The sequence below is a fragment of the Papilio machaon genome, chromosome 19, assembly GCF_912999745.1.
Source record: "Papilio machaon chromosome 19, ilPapMach1.1, whole genome shotgun sequence".
NCBI lineage: Eukaryota > Metazoa > Arthropoda > Insecta > Lepidoptera > Papilionidae > Papilio > Papilio machaon.
This window is the reverse complement of record NC_060004.1, coordinates 2,920,761-2,940,547: the sequence shown is the minus strand read 5'-3', so window position 1 is coordinate 2,940,547 and position 19,787 is coordinate 2,920,761. Positions and strand designations below refer to the sequence as shown.

The window sequence follows — 19,787 nt, the reverse complement described above, 5'->3', positions numbered from 1 at the left end:
TGAATTATAGTTTGCTTCCGACCGGTTTTCAAAAAATCCATTATAGAATGAGATGTAAAAATAAATACAACACGTTATCATGATACTTTATTTAAAAATAGTGTAAAGCTATTTATGAGCAAATACGTACGAATTTCTTTTACAATAGGAACAATCACAGCTATAAACTACCCCCGTAATATTAACAAAATCGCCGCACTGCGGAACTACAATAAGAACAATAGGTTATTTGCGTTATGGAGTCTAAAGATTATTATCAATTTTTTTTATTGAAGTTACATTTTCACAAACTACAACTTTTTTTTACGACTAAAATTTGTGATTTTTTTTTAAATCTAAAGTCTAAAGTCTGGTATATCAATAGATTCCATAACACCATACATTTGATATCACAATACCCAACCTTGCATTTTATTATAAAAGTCAATTATGAATTATTAGTAAAAAGTTAAAAATCTATTATCTATTTACATATGTTTTGCTAATTCTGGGAGAACAAAGACATTTTTTTACAAAACGTATATTCGCCAAGCAAAACGAGCTAACGTTGGTGCAATATAACTTGTACCTGGGTACTATTATGCTTATAAAATAAAATTAAATGAACAGAATAAAAGTTTAATAAAATGAAACGTGTTTAACCATTGCCAATTTATGTAAATATGTTCTACTTAAATCATAAGTCGGTATAAAAGGAATTAAAATTAAATGATGTCTTGAAATAATTAGATAAATCTGATATGAATTATAAAGAAGTATATTAAATGTATTCTGTTTCGTTACTTCATATTTGCATAAATCATAACAAAAGCAGGATAGAACTGTAGTCGTTTGGATTTTTTTTAACTCATCAAAACTGGTCTAAATTATTTGTAGAAATATTTATTTGGTCACAGCAGCGTTTAAAAAAATTGTCACTCAGTCTCAAATATCGTTCAGATTTATTTTCAATAGATATGTATGAAATTACGTGTTAACTAGGCAATTTGATGAATGATTCCCTTTCGTATACAAATATTTTATTAGTTGCTACAGTCTTGTTTTTATTTTTCAATTGTATTATACAGGGAATGAATTTCTTTATAATTTTATGATCGTACATTTGTCTAGTGATGAGGAAACTACCTAAAAGTAGGGTTAGAATAAAAATAACAACCGACAACGGCGGCAGTATTACTACCATAAAGTAAATCGTCCATTTTATTACAGTCGGCAGACCTTCTTGACTCTGAAAATAAAAAGGAAATCAATTGATTACTCATGTTAACACTGTGCAGAAGTAGAAGACGAACACATATGACTGGTTGGTCAAAGTAATAAAATCACAAAGATTAGTTGCACATGGTTGACTAAACTGGGAAAATAGTTATAGAAGCTTTTCGTGGTCATAGAAATGTCAGCGTGCTGTTGAACATTTAACTTACATATTCCGCCCAAAACAATGGTATAACATGATTGGAGAATCTTTTGTATTCTGTTGTGAACAATGAGAGGTCGTGCATCCGCAGGTTGCTCTGCATCCGGGCCACCGCACGGAACGGTACGCCAGTTATCTAGAACAAGTCAATTGTTACTATTTACTCTGAAAAACTCTTACAATTGTCTCAAACACTATAACAGTCGCTAGTGTTGTTGAAAGGTTTAACCATAAACAACCGCTTATAAAGGTTTAACTCAAGAGGAAGATTTTTCGATCCAAATACTCTTCCTTTCAATAAAATAGCAGCAAAAACTACTGCACACAATCTAAAGTATGTACAATGAAAGGCACACTTTATATCGTAGTAAGTATCGAAGGTATTACTCTCAAAGTAGTATGCTTCTGAATTAAATTAGATATTTAATTATTTATGTATTATGTACGTACAGGTTCAACAACAACGTAAGAGTTGTGCTTCTCTCGATCAGGCGTAAGACCCGTAACGTAGTGGTCCTTCGGGGGCGAACCCGTGTAGAAGTGCGGATACGAAACCACTATAGGAAAATCTGGAACGATAAACAGTACAAGTTGAATAAATGCTGTCTCCAGATTTATTTGAAGAGATTATCTTCGTAACTAGTAGAAAATTAATTATTATTATAACGATATAACCAGAGCAATAATTTCTTTAATTTTCAGGTTGGGAGATTTAAATTGATAACAAAAAATCTGGTAGACCTAACAAAAGTAAGGCATAAGTGGGTATAATATTCCTTGCAAAAGAACGTTCATATTAACAGTATGGATAGTTAACCATCTTGATAGTTATCAAAGAGCGTGTTTGAAAAAAAATGTAAATGTAACGCTTGGTAGAGATTTTCTTAGACCTTAATTAGATATGGAATCTCCTGTCTCTGTCTGCTATAGGTAATGCTAGGTCATATCTTACTAAAGTAACATTTTGAGGCATCGCTGAGTCCTGACGGCAGGCTGGGCGTAGTGTCGTAGCAATCGGTTCCGTTCCGCACGCGTTCAAACACCACTTCAGACAGATTGTATCTGTACAAAGGCACCTTATCCATAGACAACTCACCTACGAAGAGATAATAGTTAAGTACCTAGTAATTAATGAAAAAAATAAATAAACCCTCGATTGTCTGTACCTTGTGCCACTTCGAAGAAGAAGGAACGACATCCATAAAGCCGTTACAAGAAGGCCGTGCAAAATAGCGTAAACCATACTCACTCACTTTCAAAATACAAAGGCATAAGTTTGCAGACAGTCTTTCTCCAATACAGTAAGACGTCTTCTTTGGTAATATGCTGATGGTACATTACGCCTTCTGTTGATCCAAATATACGATCTGGACAAGTCTATAAAAAAACAAAAATTATTGTAAGTTTTTAATTTTGTTCTGGAAGATAAAAACACTAATAAAATACTTACAGCGGGATCATATCCAGGCAACTGCGGCTGACCTCTGAACCGATTGATTTTGAAGAAATTGTCGTGTCCGCGTTCCGCACCAATATTCACCGTCACCTCGTCAATGAAGTCACTGTACATCTAAGTATTAAACTATTAATAAGAGATTGTTTAACCAAAATACCTTGATACAAATTTAAAAACCGATTGTAAAATAAATGATTTTTGCTTTCGAAATGTCCATCGGAGTAATTTACATACTTCGTACGCTCCAAATTTTACCAAAGGTCAAATTGCTCAAGTAATGACCCAGTCCTTGTCCCATTCCCATTCTTTTTGGATTTTTATTAAAAGATTTTTTTATAATTCGCTCTCGTATTAGGTAGGTAATACTCATTGTCGAAAAGTTAGGTCCTAAATTAGTTATTTTAGTATTTTTTTGACTACTCTATAGATAATTTTCTTTATTTAAATTAATAATAGTGATAAAATATCAATGTAACGTAAAATATTTCTCGCTTGTTAGTAAATTATACAAATACTAGCTATTGCCCGCGACTTCGTCCGAGTGAAATTAAAAAAGAACATAGTAGTCTATGTGCTATTCCAGATTAACCTATTTCAAAAAAAAAAAATTAAAAATTTCACGCATAACGTTCTGGAGTTACGATATAGCATACCGACATAGTTACCTACCCTTTTTAAAAAGCCCATGTTGTCAACTGGAACTAATGCAGGGACGATGTTTTTCGAAGTTGCCAGTACGGGATCTCTGTAGTCCCATAAATATTCATACAAGGTTTTATTGACGAAAAATTCACTGCCGTGCGCATTAACTAGAAGTCGAAACGCTGTACGAACGAAGTAGTTGGAGTCGTGAAGAAATGAAGCCATGCCCTGAAAATGGTAAGACTTTTTAATGTCCTAGAGGTTAATAACAACGACAATGCTCTTTTTAATATCATTTAACCTTTCCGTCCCAGACATAATGCAATTAAATGACTCGTGTATACAATAATATACATAGATAATCAAGTATGGAGAATGAATTTAAATGGCTAGACGAACACCGAAGAAAGTATGGGTGGATTGTGTGACAGTGAATATGCGTAAAAAGGTGGGAATTCAGATATGACATGATAAAGATTTATAGAAGAGTACATACTTTGTGGATCGACCGTAGGGAAAACGGAAGGAAAATAACAATATAATAACAAGATCGAAACTGTACCGTAATATAATATGTAATATAATGAAGAGAAATAGTTATTTCTAAACATTTCCATTGAGTGCACGTGTCTTTTTAATCGCATATAATATCATTGATTTAACCTTAAAACTATCACAACCGGTTGTTTTCTCTATAAATCGGTTTTATTATGTACGTAGTCAGTTAATTATAAAGTAATAATGATATTGTCTCAAGGAAACGATTAATTTCCATTTATTACTATCGATCATATAAATAATTTTGAGCCCTGACACACAGGGGTCACGAACAAAAGGTAACTGGCACTCGCCTTTTGTAAAGACCGATTGTGTTTGTGAGAAATTACTACAAACAACTTCTCATGCATTAGGTGCAGTCTATAAATATCTTGAACACAAACATAGCGATCTCGGGTTATTGTACGATTAGACTCACAAAGGAATCTAATAAAACTTGCAGATTTTTGCATAAATGACTACCAAAAGGTCGTGAGATCCTAAGATCCACCTCTAATTACGTATGCTATGGCATCATATATCCTGGAGAGATTGTCCCATTCGATGGGGGGGGGGGGTAATGTTGACGCTATTACTTAAACGACTACTAAAGCAGACTTAAGTCTTCCACTGCTGGTCTTTAGGCTCCCTCAAAAGAGCGCCACAATGTGTGGTCTAGTGCTGCCCGTATCGAGGGCACCCTTGCATGTGAACACTATGGTTCTTTTCGTTAATTAAGACATTATCATAAATGTAGTAAAGTCGAAGTCGAATCTTAGACAAGTACTTTATAAGTAGTTAACAAAAAAATGGATAATAGTGACATTGACTCACCAAAACAGCTAAATTAGGTACTATGATGGTGGCATTTAAGTCGTAAGTGTTCTCATCCGGCAAGTAGATTAGTGACCTTTTGGCCGTGTACGTTAGAGTGCTGTTTTCGTTAAACTTCATGTTGTAATGTTGAAGCTTTTCTCTGAAATAAAAAGAAATGACAAACAAACATTAATAAAATGGCAGACAAAGTAGAGAGTTACTGTATGTAATTTGGAAAAAAAAATCATATGGCTGAACCAATTTTGACGGGATTCGGACAAGGAGGTAGCTTATGCGCAGGCATATTGTAGGTTACTTTTTTTAAATTCTGCTCTGACGAAGTCGGTGGACGACCGCTAGTTTTTCAAATATATTTAGTCCACGTCTTTAAAATTGAATTTATAAAAACATGCTATAAACATGCTAAATCTGACAATTTTTCATGTTATAATACGCCAATGACACCTAAATTAAAACATCATTATTTATTACTACAGGAAACTTGAAGAGTCTATTAACTTCTGTGCGTTTTGACCCAAAAATTAAACACAGTTGACGTAATCTTTCGGTCCTTACATTTTCAATTCAATACCTCAATACCATGTATTATCCGTGCCTATAAAGATGTTGGAACTTTTGAATAATACACGCTTTATACAAACACGCAATAAACATCTAATACACAAGACAAATTTCATAGAATCTTGATTGATTTTACCATAGTTTAAGAATAACGATGTTTATTACGTTATTGAAACTGCAAAAGTACATTACATTAATTAACGCAGTTTTTCCACTATTTTTTTTTTTTGGGATAATAAAATATATCTTAGGGTAGCTAAATAAGTTTGATCTTCAAAGAAGTTAGTAGATTTAGGGCTAAGCGAGAAATGAAGGTAGGCGAAGTAAATAAACTCAATTAATTTATCTTTCTTGTAAGGTCAATGGACTTAGGTTCATGTTATTGTCCACCAGTAAAATGTCGTGTTTTATTTGTTGTATAATTATATTATTATATATTGTTGTTGTGTAATTGTTTCTTTATACTCACAAATAAACAATAGGTCCAATTTCGTGTAAATTCAATTTCTTGTCAATACCCTTCATAAATCGCTCGTGGTTTGTCACATTGAATATGTAGGTCCGCATTTTAACCTCGTCAGGTGGATTCGCCCACCATTCGTAAGGTGGGAGCCCTAAAATTAATAAAAAAAATTATAAGTACCTGAAATCTATATTGATTATTAATAATCGAAATATTATGGTCGTGAATTTCGCCTGCTGATGCTCTTGTAAAACATATTATCATCCCTATTATTAATTTTATACAGAGCAGAGATAGTAACATTTTTTGTACTGGCTGTATTAATAGTGGAAGCTTACGGTAAATGATAATAAGTTGTTCATAATACTCGCTGCACACGACACTGTTTTTTTTTTCGTAATAACGGGTGTGTTCGTTTGTTTTTTTGTTTACTTAATGTACTAATAAATTATGCATTTCCGCGCATAACTTAAGGAACGAAGGAATTTATTAAAAGCTCTACACTACTTATATATTTTTTGTATTAAATTGAACAAACCTGGTCTCATATTTAGTTTTTCCCACAGCATGAAGTCTAAGGGAGAGAAGACGAAACCGCTGATTGATATTATGATGAGCAGAACACCCCACACCGTCTGCGTCACGGAATCTGGTACAGGTAATAAGTAAACATCTAATTTATTAAAATATTTCATTCTATGTCCTATTTCTTTAAATCCAAAACTTTAATGTTCGTATACGTTTTTTTTGGAACGAAGTTCCTTATCGCGCGTTGTGAAAGGGGGCTAGACGGAAAAAATTCTTACGAAAAATTGTCACGACACTTTTTGCTATATCACCATGGCAACGACGTGACAATATATAACGAAAATTCATAGAAATAAAATGTATTTCTTGTGAAGACTTAAATTTTTTATGCATAGAATAAACATTGGTTCCTTCACTAATTAATTGAAAGGAACTTCGTTCCATCCGGGTGTCCCTTGACACCTCTCAAGTTTTTTTACAATATGTAGTTACTAACATTATAATTATGAAAGTTTGGATCGATGAATTTTTGTTATCTCTTATCACGTAACTCACGGCTGAACGGATCAGGATGGAATTTGGAATAGGTATAGATTATAGCCTGGAATACTAATTACCTTTTTTTTACCTCGCGTACAGAGTAGCGGTCGACGGCTAGTAATGCAATAAAAGTTGCATGAGGCAACATTCATATTAGGAAAATTAGCATATTAAATTGTTTATGATCATATAGGTCACCGGATGATTACAAATAAGATTATGTATAATTATTCATTATAATTTTGCATTGTTTTTAAATGATTCTTTTTAAAACTCGAAATAACTTTGAAACATTAAAAAAATAGGAACTATTTTTTTCTTTAATTACTAACTAGTCGTCCGCGTTACCAACTATGGAGCAATAATTTATTAAAAAAAAATCGAAATTGTTTTACAAATATATAGATTCTTTGTAAGGAGTGTATGAGTGTTTTCATCATTTTGTATATTTACGTTGAAGGCAAAATATGTACCTATCTATCCCCGTCATCACCTAGTCCAGACTTTTGAGGTCTAGTTTTCTGTTTAGTTTTTCCATACTTATCACTTGTTTCTAAGACTTGCTCGTGACACTTGCAGTTCACAAAAACACATGTGAACTGTCTCGTGTATTTATTTATGTACAGTGTTATTAACATTGAGAATGATATATAAAGACTAATGTATTATCATTTCGCAAGATAGTTTTAATGAGCTGCAAGCTTGGTAAATGGCATGTTGCACAATGCTGCGGTTCCCCACCACATATATTGTGACGTCGTATTATAAACTAATTGATGTGGTATATTAATATAATATAATATGTCATAAATTAAAAATAAATGTCTTTTTTAATTATGTGCATTTCATGCTGATAAAGATTGTGACCGAAAATTTTACACACACAAAATAACCACAATTGTATAAAGCAATTAAGTTATCTGTACCCGGTGGGCAAATAAACTAAATTATGATAGCTCATTAGCGCCCTCCTGTCATTATCAAAAAACGTGTCACAAGAACCTTTCCCAACACCATCGACCCCTAATCTAATAATATTTCAAGCACTCATTCAAACAAAGCTCGAGGCTTGTATGCTAGGATATGGTTTACGACAATAGTAATCTCGGGATTTGAACCCTCGATCACGTGACCGGAAATCCTTACCCTTAACCATTAGCCTAGTGACGCTTCTAACTGAGATACAATATGTTTTGTATGAATGTTTCGGTCGAGGAAACTCACTTTAAAAACATTAGTGATAACATATATAACACAGGATCTTATTACTCAATCATATAGAACTACGTTAATATCTGAATGCAAATCAATACGCATATAATGTTATGCGTATCGCGTACACTTTGTAATAATTATAATAATCCAAAGCCACTTCGTTCATTGTCAACGGTGACTCCACGAAGGACTTGAGACGATGTAACAATTTGACGTGATCTGATTAATTAGGCTCAAGCCAGACACGCGAAAGGTACGACATAAATGGGTTTCCATTGCATTGACATTTGTATCATATGTTGTGATCGCTTACATTCTCTTTGAAAAAACAAAGACAACAATATGTGTCAATACAAGTGGTACGGCAGTGGAAACCCACAGTAATATACACGTCTACAATGAGAGATAGAGAGATTACTCGTCAGTGACAAGTTGTTGCGTTGCAAACGAAAAACCAATGTCTAAAATTTTTGTCTGCCTATCCGCAAGTCCGCATTTGTTCCGGATAATCTTCGTAACGGCTGGAATTATTTTGAAGGTAAAATTTATCCAAATAAAATTGTGAAACTATAATCAAAATGTTAAGGTTCCAATCATTTAACTCACCAAAGTCAATCATACAAGAAAAATCGTTTGCGCCGTCTTTTAGAATCTAATCTACATACAACATGATATAAAAAATTGAAACCATTTTTAGACTTACCAGAGTAAAATTTGTATTATCTTTCATTTAATTAAGAAATGAATAAAATTATAAAATTAATAAATTATCAACAACAACCTGCTCTTGTTTCTACGGAGGGTCGGCACAGTATGTACTACTCCTCTATATACTTCTCTATCAGCCGTCATATCTGAATTCCCTTCTTACGCATATCTTTCACATAATCCATCCATACCTTCTTCTAAAAAATGTCTACTAATAATTATAAAGAGGAAAGATTTGTTGTTTGTGTCGACTAGGCTCCGAAACAGCTAAATCATTTGAAAAATTCTTTCACTGTTGGGAAGCTACTCTATCCCCGTGTGAGCTAGGCATTTTATGACTAGATTTTTTTAAATTCCTCGCTGATGAAGTCGCAGTCAAATGCTAGTATGTACATAATAAATAAGTAAAATAAAAAAACAGCCTCGACAAATCGCAAATGCCATGAATTAAATAAAATTTCATATTAAACGTGTTTTTATAAAAATTTATTCGACACATTACTCGTATTAAATGTCCAGGCCTAAAAGTCGTAATTTATTTACAACTGACCCGGCGAAATTCACTTCGCCTGAGAGGCAATACTTAAGCAGGTTTTATATTTTAACATTTATATAGTAGTTTTTGGCCGTTAATTTTTTTTTTATTCATGAATGTTTTAATATTTATTATTCTATTTCGGGAGATAACATATCCAAAAATTCAAGAATCATAAAAAAACTTGTTCAACCGTTCTTCAGTTAGTTCTTCACATGAATTTGCTTTAATATATTAAATATTAAATATTATAATAGGAATGTAGTTAATTAAAGATAAAGAAAATCAGGATTCGATGATTATTGTTGAAGAAGTAACAGCTTCCATCATTATAATGGAGTTTTGAGTTTTCGATTTATAAAAATAAAAATACATAATATACTTACTACAACATACAGATCTTTTCTTTATAACTTTACGCTGTTCTTCTCCGTAGGGTACAGAGTATTGAGTGCCCGTGCACTTAACGTCTATGCAGTCATCAAGACAGTTACTGCAGTTTTCTTCTACTTTGTCTTCTATCAGACTGTTAAATGAATCACTGGCACTATCTTTTCCAGAGTCACTATCTTTTGAATCACTATCCACACAATTTGTTGAATTAGTTCTTGATGATTGTTCACTATTTAGGGACACCGTAGGAGTGATCGACTCAGTATACATTTTTCTGTTCCGCTTTGGTTCCTGAAAGAAAAAAAAATATTTAATCAAAAGTATATCTTACTAATATATTATAAATGCAAATGTTTAGATGGATAGATGGGTGGATGGATGGATGGACTAATGTTTGTTTGAAGGTATCTCCAGAACGGCTCAACGGATCTCGATGACATTTGGCATAAATGTAGATCATAGTCGGGAAGAACACATAGGCTATTAATTATGTTTTTTTAATTCCGCGCAGACAGAGTCGCAGGCGACAGCTAGTATTATAATAAAACATTTTAAAAAATGTATCTAATTATTCTCGCAATATTTATAAGTGTATAAAATAAATCCCTTTAATATTGTTGAGTAATGCTCGGATTTGCGCAACCGTAATATTATGTTAATATATCAAACCTTGACCGCGGCAAAAGCATGGACACGGCTAGTTAATGCACTTGTTTACACACTTTTACTAGTAACACCTTTATATCAGGTTAATTTATGAAATCTCTATGTCTGATCTTTAGGTAACATATATACCAAGTAAACATCATTCAGTATATTATTACGTGAAGGAAAAACTTTGTACTCCTTTTTGAACGGCTGAACGTTTTTGACAGAGTTATGGTTAACATAAAGTTATTTTTAATTAAAAAATTAGAAAAAAAAAATCTTTAAAAAAATAGTTATTTATTATCGTATGCGTCTAAAATAAATAATAACTATTAAAATATAGATGAAGATTATAAAATAGAGAATTAGATAACAACTCAATGTAACAATGTGTATGTTAGTGAAGAAGTTTGGAGTTGTGAACGAAACACGATTCCCTACAGTAAAGGTAACTTATGAAAAAGTCATATTCAACTCTGTGTTGAGCACAAACCGTAATCAAGACAAGACAAAGAGTAATACCCGTCAAGGATTCGGGTCAAGTTTATTTTTATGACCCGTTCCTTGCAGTTTTTCTCTGAGCTGTACACCTGTACAGATATTATCAAGTTATCTGGGAAACTAGAATATTTACCATTATTGCTATTATTAATTATTTACCTAAATCAGGATATAAGAACAATATTTAGACTAATCTTTTAAAACTTTTTTTTTACATTTCAAAATAAATAAATTAAACACAATTTATGGGCGAAATAAATAAAAGTACATACTCGTAAAATAATCAAAAGCCTTTATTTAATAAACACTAAGCTCTACTGATCTGTTTAATAAATGAAGTTTAAATTTTGATTTTTTTTTAATGTTTTAATTATATTGTAAGTGTTGTAATGTCTTTGAACGGATTAAATGAATTATTATTATTAATTATTCCTGATTTTTTTTGTAACATAAGGGGCAAATGAACGGCGGGAACACTGAGGTGATCAACGAATGGCAATTTTATATTATTTGAGTTAACAACTTAAATGTATTGTCGATCGTTGAAAAAGTAACAAAAACTTCCTATGATTATTCCAGTAAAGTAGGATAGCAGCGCTGGCCTCGTATGGACATTTTAGCTCTCTGGCACCAGTAATATTTTACATTATGTTAGTTGTATGACAGCGCTGATTTTGATATCCAACTGTACTGGCATAATGTAAACCAAGCTTTATGTTATCTACATGCGTTATTCTACTGCATTTAACCAGTTTTACGCAACAAAAAACATTATTCTTGAAAGCAATTACAGATAAGCTAAATATGTATGGAAATGTAATTTTGCCTAACAAATAAAATTGAAATGAATTTTTAAAGATGTTTTCAATGGACATAAAATAATAGTATATCATAGTTATTGTGCATAGTACGCGTTTTTGTAGTTTTAAACCTACTCCTATACCCTACGTACAATAGTAACACCATTTGTTAGTTAAAAAAAAACTTATTTGAAACTTACAAACAAAACATAAACCCTCATACATAAAAACTTACATATGCACTAATCAAGTTAATAAGTTAACTTACATACGCGCGAAAAACACCAAAACAAATATAAAAATGTCGACTTATTACAGTACTCGTACTATTTATGAAATCTATCTATACGATTAATAAAATTATAGTTTCTATGCAACATCGAAAAAAAATCATATATCTGTCAGCCTGTCTGTTTATTCGAAAGTCAGCGTACGTTCCGGGTAACGGAAACGGCTGGACTGATTTATACGGAAGTTTAAAGCGGTAGCTTAGCTCTGGCTAGTTTTGTAAAATTAATTATTCTGCACTGACGAAGTTGCGGGTGATCGCCAGTAGGTATAAATTTAAGATATGTGAGGATAGTAAAATAAGGAGTGACAAGCAACGATGATTAAGCTATTTATAATAAAAATACAGAAAAAAATCTTTGATTATGAATTATGTTAATAATATGTAAGATAGTATTATCTGTTCTCTAAAATGACGCAACTTCTGTATTGTATGTAAATAAAATGTTAAATAAGAGAAAACTTGCATTTAAACCTGTTTTACACACTTTCCACAATATATTAATATTTTGATATTGCATAATTTTTTGTATGATATTGTTTTTAGTGAATGTTTATTTATTTTAAATGTTAGCATTGGATAACTTGTCTTAAAATTATTTGAAATGGAAATAATCATTTCTAAAAGAACATTGCCGCCTAAATTGCGAAGCTCTAACAGTCAGGTACATAAATTTCACATTTAGTTAACCGGATAATGGTTCCGTTAATTGTCATTGTGTCATAAAAAAATGCGGTTCCTAGAAACAAGGTTGAAGAACATAATGGGAATCCACGGCCTCGTTAAACCATGCACGACCTCATCTAGCCCGACCTTCTGGTGGCAAAAGTTTTACTCTTAAATAAATAACTGTGCGTCACAATCTCCTTCATAGTAATAAAATATGGTTAGCGTGGTACGGACATATGGTATTACTCGAAGAGATGATGAGTGCATAAACAAGAAAGTAATTAGATTGAAAATGTATTTGTCCTCGATTTTCCGCAACTCCACGGCCGGCGCATATTTTGCGTGTAGGACGTGAACTCACTCCGCCCAACCCAACTGTCTTACGAAGCCCACCAACCCTTTGTTGCCAATGACCTGCGGTAGTGACACAAGGTACTGGGAGTGAAGGTTTATCTCAAATTATTAACAGTTTAAGACTCTCCTGTACATATAAATACGAAATAATTAAGATTGTCTTTCAAAGGACTAGATAGATATAGGTTGACGAAATCCGAAGAAGGTATGGATTAAAGAGAATCTGCGTAAAAACGGAGTGAATTTAAGTATGACGGATAGTAGGAATGTATGGAAGGGGTCCCTACTATGACGAATACCTCGTCTGGAATGTTAATTGACAAAACTAAAACTTTGTAAAATGATAATAATTGAATTTTTTATAGTTTTTCTTACATTTTTCCTAACCCTGATCAAGTTATATGTTACACACTAGTCTTCTAGGAAAAAAATCAGCAAACAATCGGAACCTCAAATATTTTTTGGAACGATAGTAACAAATGAACACGGAAATCGGACGTTCATTTAAATTGAGTAGAAAATTCAATTTTTACTTACACTAAAGTAAAAAAAAATGCAAATGAAAAAATAGCCTTGCTAAAAAAGCGAAAACTATTTTTTACAAGTTTGCCAATACGGAAATTGATAATTTTTTTTTAAATGTTCAATAGAAAAAACAAAAGATTTGTAAATCGCCATAGGCGGAGTACCTACAATAATTGTTTAGCCCACGATTCGTTTTACACGAATCTAAAATACAATAAGCCATTGTTGCCAAGAAGTTTAAACTTTAAGTTTTGATTTAAACTCCGATAACTTCACATGTTAATCAGTGTTGATAATATAACAAATGCACCTATCCTTACTTCCCTCTGCCTTGGCGCTTAGCACCCTGTTTCACAATCTTACTTACATATAACCAATATTCCATTAAGGGACAAACCGCGCGAAAGCTAACAGTGTCAGACGCCAGCAACATCTGTTACATGAATTGACCTACACGCCCGGTGCGCCCCTAATTTCAGTCCTCTTTCCCTTCCCACCCTTTTGATACAAGGAAAAGGGTGAAAACGGGAAGTGGATTTGACGGAGAAGGGGGCGCATAAGAAGGGGATATGTCCTTTTTCTGTGTCAGGGTCTCCTATGAGCATTAATCGCTTACTTAATCGTTTGCCATCTTGTGATATAAAAAAAATTCTACGACCTAACCATTTCCGCTGCTCATCGACTGCCGGAAAAAGGGTTTTAAACTCAAGGTACTGTACGAATGAAATAAAACTTACATTCACATTTTACCTAATTGTTTAAATTTTAACCTAAATAGTCAACAGACAACACGATGCCTTATTCGCAAATCGATACCAGTTGCGTGACGCTCGCCACCAGACCTATTTCTTGATATTCGCCTAACAAATAAATCAGCAATAATGAGACTGGCCTAAATATTAAATTGCTCTGAATGATATTTGTTTATCATCTACCTATCAATTGTAACATACGCTTTCATTTGTAACTATTTGGCAATTGACAATTTAAATTGAAAATAGTGTAACGTAGCATTGAAAATCAATAAAAAATTATAGATTTTTTTTTTGTTTGCTATTGAAGGTTTTCCGGATAGTGTGAAATTTATTGCCAATTTTTTAAAGCTCTTTCCGGGTTCGATAGAATAGGAAATAGAGCGACACTATTTTGCCTTTTGTTTCCAAATAATACATGCGAAGATTTTATGATAATTGTGTAATAACAAAAAATAACGTCATGAAGTACATTTTTTTTAATACTATAACAATAACTGCAATATAATATAAAACTACACAGAATAGAATGAGTTAAAGGAAAAAAATTATTCTTTGACAATTTTGTAACACTTCTGTTCGTAAAAATCGTGAATTTGCCACCATTTGCATGAGGTTAAGGCTACACTAGATTGTTGCGGTCGTTGTGCCCGACAGGACCGGTTGTAATAAAATTATTTTACTTGTAGCGGAGAAAATTTGGTGTTTAGTGTATCATTATTATTTATCTATCTTCTATGTTCTTTATAAATAACAATGAATGTATATTTTTGTTCCATTCAACAAGTGCGTCAAGCCGATGATAAAGGAGGGGTAGAAGTAAAAAATCATTTTTTTGTTCATATCACCGCTATCCCCCAGTTCTTAAAAAAAAATTGGTCCATTTAGTGTAACATTTTAGCTGTTGATACTAAGGTAGTTTATTTATAAATCCTCAGAAAAAAGGTTAGATTGCTAAGTAAGGATATAAAATAAAAAATTGCTAATGTAAATCCAAATTAAACTGTGCAACGAAAACTATTTGCGCATTTGCACATTATTCTCGGGTTCTAAATGTAGTACTCAAAAATAAACGCAGTACACAACCTAATGCTTACAAAATTATCGACCTGTCAATTAAGAAATAAGCACTTAACGTATACGAAATATAATTTTTAGTTTGGGTTCGATTTGACTCATTTTCGTGTGGCTCGACCTTAGAACCAATTGTGGGCCGACGTTCACTTCGCTCAAGCTTAATTCAACGTAATTTTCACAAAACATGCTTATAACTAACGATTATTATATATTAAGTACTTGTTATTCTTGAGATCCTGTTATAGAATGGGAAACGATATTTTTAGCCATTAGTCTTTCTGCTAGGTCTAATTTTAGTCCTCTTTAAAAACAATTATTTGAATGTCATATTTATTTATATCAAATTAACAGCCTAAAAATAAGTAAAAATGACTATACTTCCATACAAATTCCACCTCCCACTTTCAACCCCTTACAAACCTTTTTGCCCTTAAAAAGTAGCTTATGTCCTTTCTTAGGCTCTAGACTATCTGTGTAACAAATTTTATTTAAACCGGCCCAGTAACTTTGGCGTGAAAGCGAGACAGATCGACAGAGTTACTTTGGCATTTATAATATTAGTTAGGCTAAGATACATCCTATGTTTGCGTTTTTAATTTATTTGTTGTTTGTTGCCACCAATGCTAGACAAATATTGCTGCAACTTTTCTGCATACAACTGACCTTTGACGAATGTGGAGCGATTGTATACAAGGTAGATCTTTAAAGATAAATGTTTAATTTGTTTCATTATTCATATTTTAGTCCTATATGTACAAACTTATTTTATTATTTATTAGAACAAGTACACAAGTACGTCAACTACAAATCAAATGAGTGCTTAATCCAGAAAGTTTCGCTTCGCTTGACGTCAAACTTGATTAACGTTGAAAGTAAGGGGACTATTAAATTACCTTGGTATAACTTTGTACATTTGTACGCCATATTTGTTGCAACCGTTAAATCATTCGAATCAAATTTGGGTTCAACACTTATATGCAAAATGATTTGATTACTAACCAAGCTAGGGTAGTTGAAGAGAACTGTGGTAAAATAACATTATCATTGTTTCATTTTTTAATCTGTATGTTTCAAATATTTCGTAAAATTATATCACTTGAAATTGAGCAACTTTTCTACAAATTTTTCCGCATCATAATTTTTTTCTGGTTTATCTATACAATTAATAAAGTTGTTGCGTATGTGTTCTTATATCGAAAAAAAAACACATTTCGCGAACATGATGGATTTGCGTTACTTAAAACGAAAAAACAATTTTTAAATGTTTGTCGATCTGTTCGCAAATCTGCGTTTGTGCAGACCGGCTGGACCGATTGTAATGTGACCAACTGAGGTGACTTGTTTTAATTCAACGGTGACGAAGTATCGGGCGACGAATTTTAATATCAGATTTTTATGTCGCGTGTCTTACCGTAAATAGTGCAAAAACAAAATAGTCCTTAACATATCTCTCACACTCCATTAAAAAAACAACATGTTTTGTCCAAGTTTCAGCACAGGAAACTCACGATTCATTCATTGCATTCAAAAATTAAGCGATAAAATGTACACTAGATTTTAATGTTTGACGTTCTGAAACCTTATTATTTTATAAATTTTAAGAAATATTTAATTAATTTGTATATTTCACTAAATTTAGAATAAGTATATAATTGCCAATAGATCAGTTTAGAATAGTTTTGAATTAAACATAAGGTATAATTAAATTAAAACATTTTAAAAGCGACATTTTAATTTCGACACTTTCTTACTTAACCATTCTTCATGTCTGAGGTTGCATCAGGCCGTTAACAAAACTCAGAAGGTGAAGGGAATCAAGTTTTTACACATCCATTTATTTATTATTAATTGTTAAGGATACAATAATAATAAAATCTATCGTTTAAAAAAAAGTAACAAATATGAAATTATTATAAGTTTGACAATATTTTGTCATAATATTTTGTTTTAATTCTCAAAAATATTCTACTTAATTTAAAAAATGTGTTCTTTTTAATTATATTACATTTTGTGTGAATTAAATATTAAAATTCTTACAAATTTACTCTCAACTAAATGATTTCTTTCTCGTTTCTTTTGAGTGTGCGCTCGAATCGGTACAAACATGTTAATTTAAAAAAAAAACTGTTAAAAATATTAATTAGAAATCTAATGTCTTGTATGCAAAAATACCTTATCACATTAAAAATAAAGTAAAAAGATTAAACAAATTAAACGAAAAGTTCATTTTGAATAATATTTGAATTTCCTTACATGAAAAATCCTTTCTTATTTCTTTAATTACCTCGCATTCACAATAGTAGTGTATACTTCTTATTTAATAAAAATGAATTAATATATTAATTACCTTTCGTTTTACATGAAATCTTCAAAAACAAATTAATCCAAACGCACCAATCACAATTATAAAATTAATAATCCATTTTTATTTTTTTTTTTATTAAAAAAACATTCTTGAACTGGCACGTTATACACAGAATATTTTGTAAATTATAAAAAAAAATTACGCGGGAAGCTTCGCTCTGATGGCGGGCGCGATTCGTTGCGAAATGCAGTACGCTAACCTTATGCTGCCTTATGGTGCGCAGACATTCATAATATATCGTAGATAAGGCCGCCATGTTTTAGATTAATCGAAGCGAATACGATCCCTGGTCAATAAGTACAAATAATAACTAAGAACTAGCTTTATAACAACAAAATTCCATTTTAACCTGTTAAATAAAAATATTTTCCTTTTTGTGTTGCAAGCTATGGGAGTGGTAAGGTAATTGTGTCTCTCTCTCTCTCTCTCTCTTAAGTGATAAAATGTTATTAAAAGTAACTTAAATAACTTCGACAAATCACGTATAATTAAAAATTGAAAGAAGTTATCTAAATACCGTTATTTAATTATTTGAAAGGGCTATCAATGATGTGAAACAAAATATTAATGTTGCGGTTAATTAAAACTTCCAATGAAGGTTAATAAATCAAAACTTGTTTGAAATACGACGAAGATAATTTCTACTTATAAAATCTATGAAGCAAAAAACCTATAAAACAAGGTGAATAATTTTATTATCTTGCAATTAATTTTTACAGATACTTTGCTGGGAAATATTTACATATATAACAGATATTAGAAATCTTTTTACTAATATTATAAATGCGAATGTTTGGATGGACGGATGGATGGAAGGATAGATGTTTGTTTGAAGGTATCTCCGGAACGGCTCAGCAGATATTGATGATATTTGGCACAGATGTAGAACATAGTCTGGAATAATACATAGGCTATTAAGTTTTTTTTTTAATTTAGTTAGTTATTTAGCTAGTTATTTATAACAGTAATAATGTCAAAACGAAAAAAACTTCACATATTACGAGGTTTCCTCCCTCATGGGATCAGTGCAAGGCTTGTCGATTCATCTATTTCTATTATTATGTCATAGATTTGTTTCTATTTATAATGCTTTATTACTCATTTTTATTGTTGATATACTTTTAGAAGTAATTTTGAATTATTTAGCCATAATTGTTAAGTTTTTATTACATTTAATTTTAAGATATTCCTCCCAAGTATGTTTGGCGATAGGCAGGTGACCGGCCGTAAAAACTTAAGCCAAAACTTTATGGTTTATAAAACCTTGTATGCCGACCTCACGTGAGTGGGAAAAGACCAGGAAGATGAAGAGATTTTCTTCAGGTCATGCACGGAATAGCTGGATCTATTGCAGACTCTCTACTGGTGTGTGAAGCCATTGTCGTAACTCGGAAGGAATACTAAATTATATTCTGATTTAAAAAAAAATAAGTAACTGCTAGTACTAACTAGATTTAATTGATGACACATTTTTCATTTTTCTGCTTTGCTTTATAAGTAGCCTATATTGGATTAAGTGAAACTACTAGTTTCATACATTATTATCTCGTAATCATAAAAAAAACCCCTCTCCCTCGGTTATTATGAAAAGGGCAGAGTTGGCGAACAAATCCGTTTAAAAATTTCCTCGACATTACGCAATGTGGTTTATTGTTACGAAATATTTAGGTATGATACTTATATAACTAATGACTTCGACCACTGTTTAACATCAAGGAAATGTCACTTTTAGAGTAGTACATACAGGTTTACTAAAAACTATATAACAAGTTTAGCGACTGGTTATAACGGCCGCGAATAACTCGCCTAGATGGAATACCGCCGTGGTAACCTGCCATTCATTCCATATAGATAGCCGGACAATAAAACAACATCAAGAAAAAAACAGTCACTGAAACAACAAAATGAATATTTATTAGACTGTTAAATTGATAATATAAGCCCTAGGACATTCTAGAAATACGTCTTGCCTAAT

General features: G+C 31.9%; 1 protein-coding gene across 1 annotated transcript; it reads right to left on the bottom strand.

The window, feature by feature from the left end:
• Nucleotides 1–902: 902 nt before the first annotated feature.
• On the bottom strand, nt 903–17,829 carry LOC106721274 (lysosome membrane protein 2-like). The gene is made up of 12 exons (XM_014516181.2): nt 17,795–17,829; nt 9,826–10,123; nt 6,452–6,562; nt 5,920–6,064; nt 4,887–5,028; nt 3,543–3,743; nt 2,868–2,987; nt 2,671–2,794; nt 2,370–2,513; nt 1,868–1,986; nt 1,425–1,553; nt 903–1,228 (listed from the first exon to the last, which is right to left on the bottom strand). Exons 2-12 carry the CDS (start codon nt 10,100–10,102, stop codon nt 974–976), a joined length of 1,767 nt encoding a protein of 588 aa, XP_014371667.2. The 5' UTR covers nt 10,103–10,123; nt 17,795–17,829; the 3' UTR covers nt 903–973.
• Between the last annotated feature and the right edge of the window lie 1,958 nt (nt 17,830–19,787).

Coding starts and splice junctions, on each gene's coding strand:
- LOC106721274 (XM_014516181.2), bottom strand. CDS start 10,102: ATGTATACTGAGTCGATCACTCCTACGGTGTCCCTAAATAGTGAACAA. Junction 1,987..2,369: donor TGCCTCAAAATGTTACTTTA/GTAAGATATGAC, acceptor TTATCGTTCCAG/ATTTTCCTATAGTGGTTTCG. Junction 1,229..1,424: donor CATTGTTTTGGGCGGAATAT/GTAAGTTAAATG, acceptor TTTTATTTTCAG/AGTCAAGAAGGTCTGCCGAC.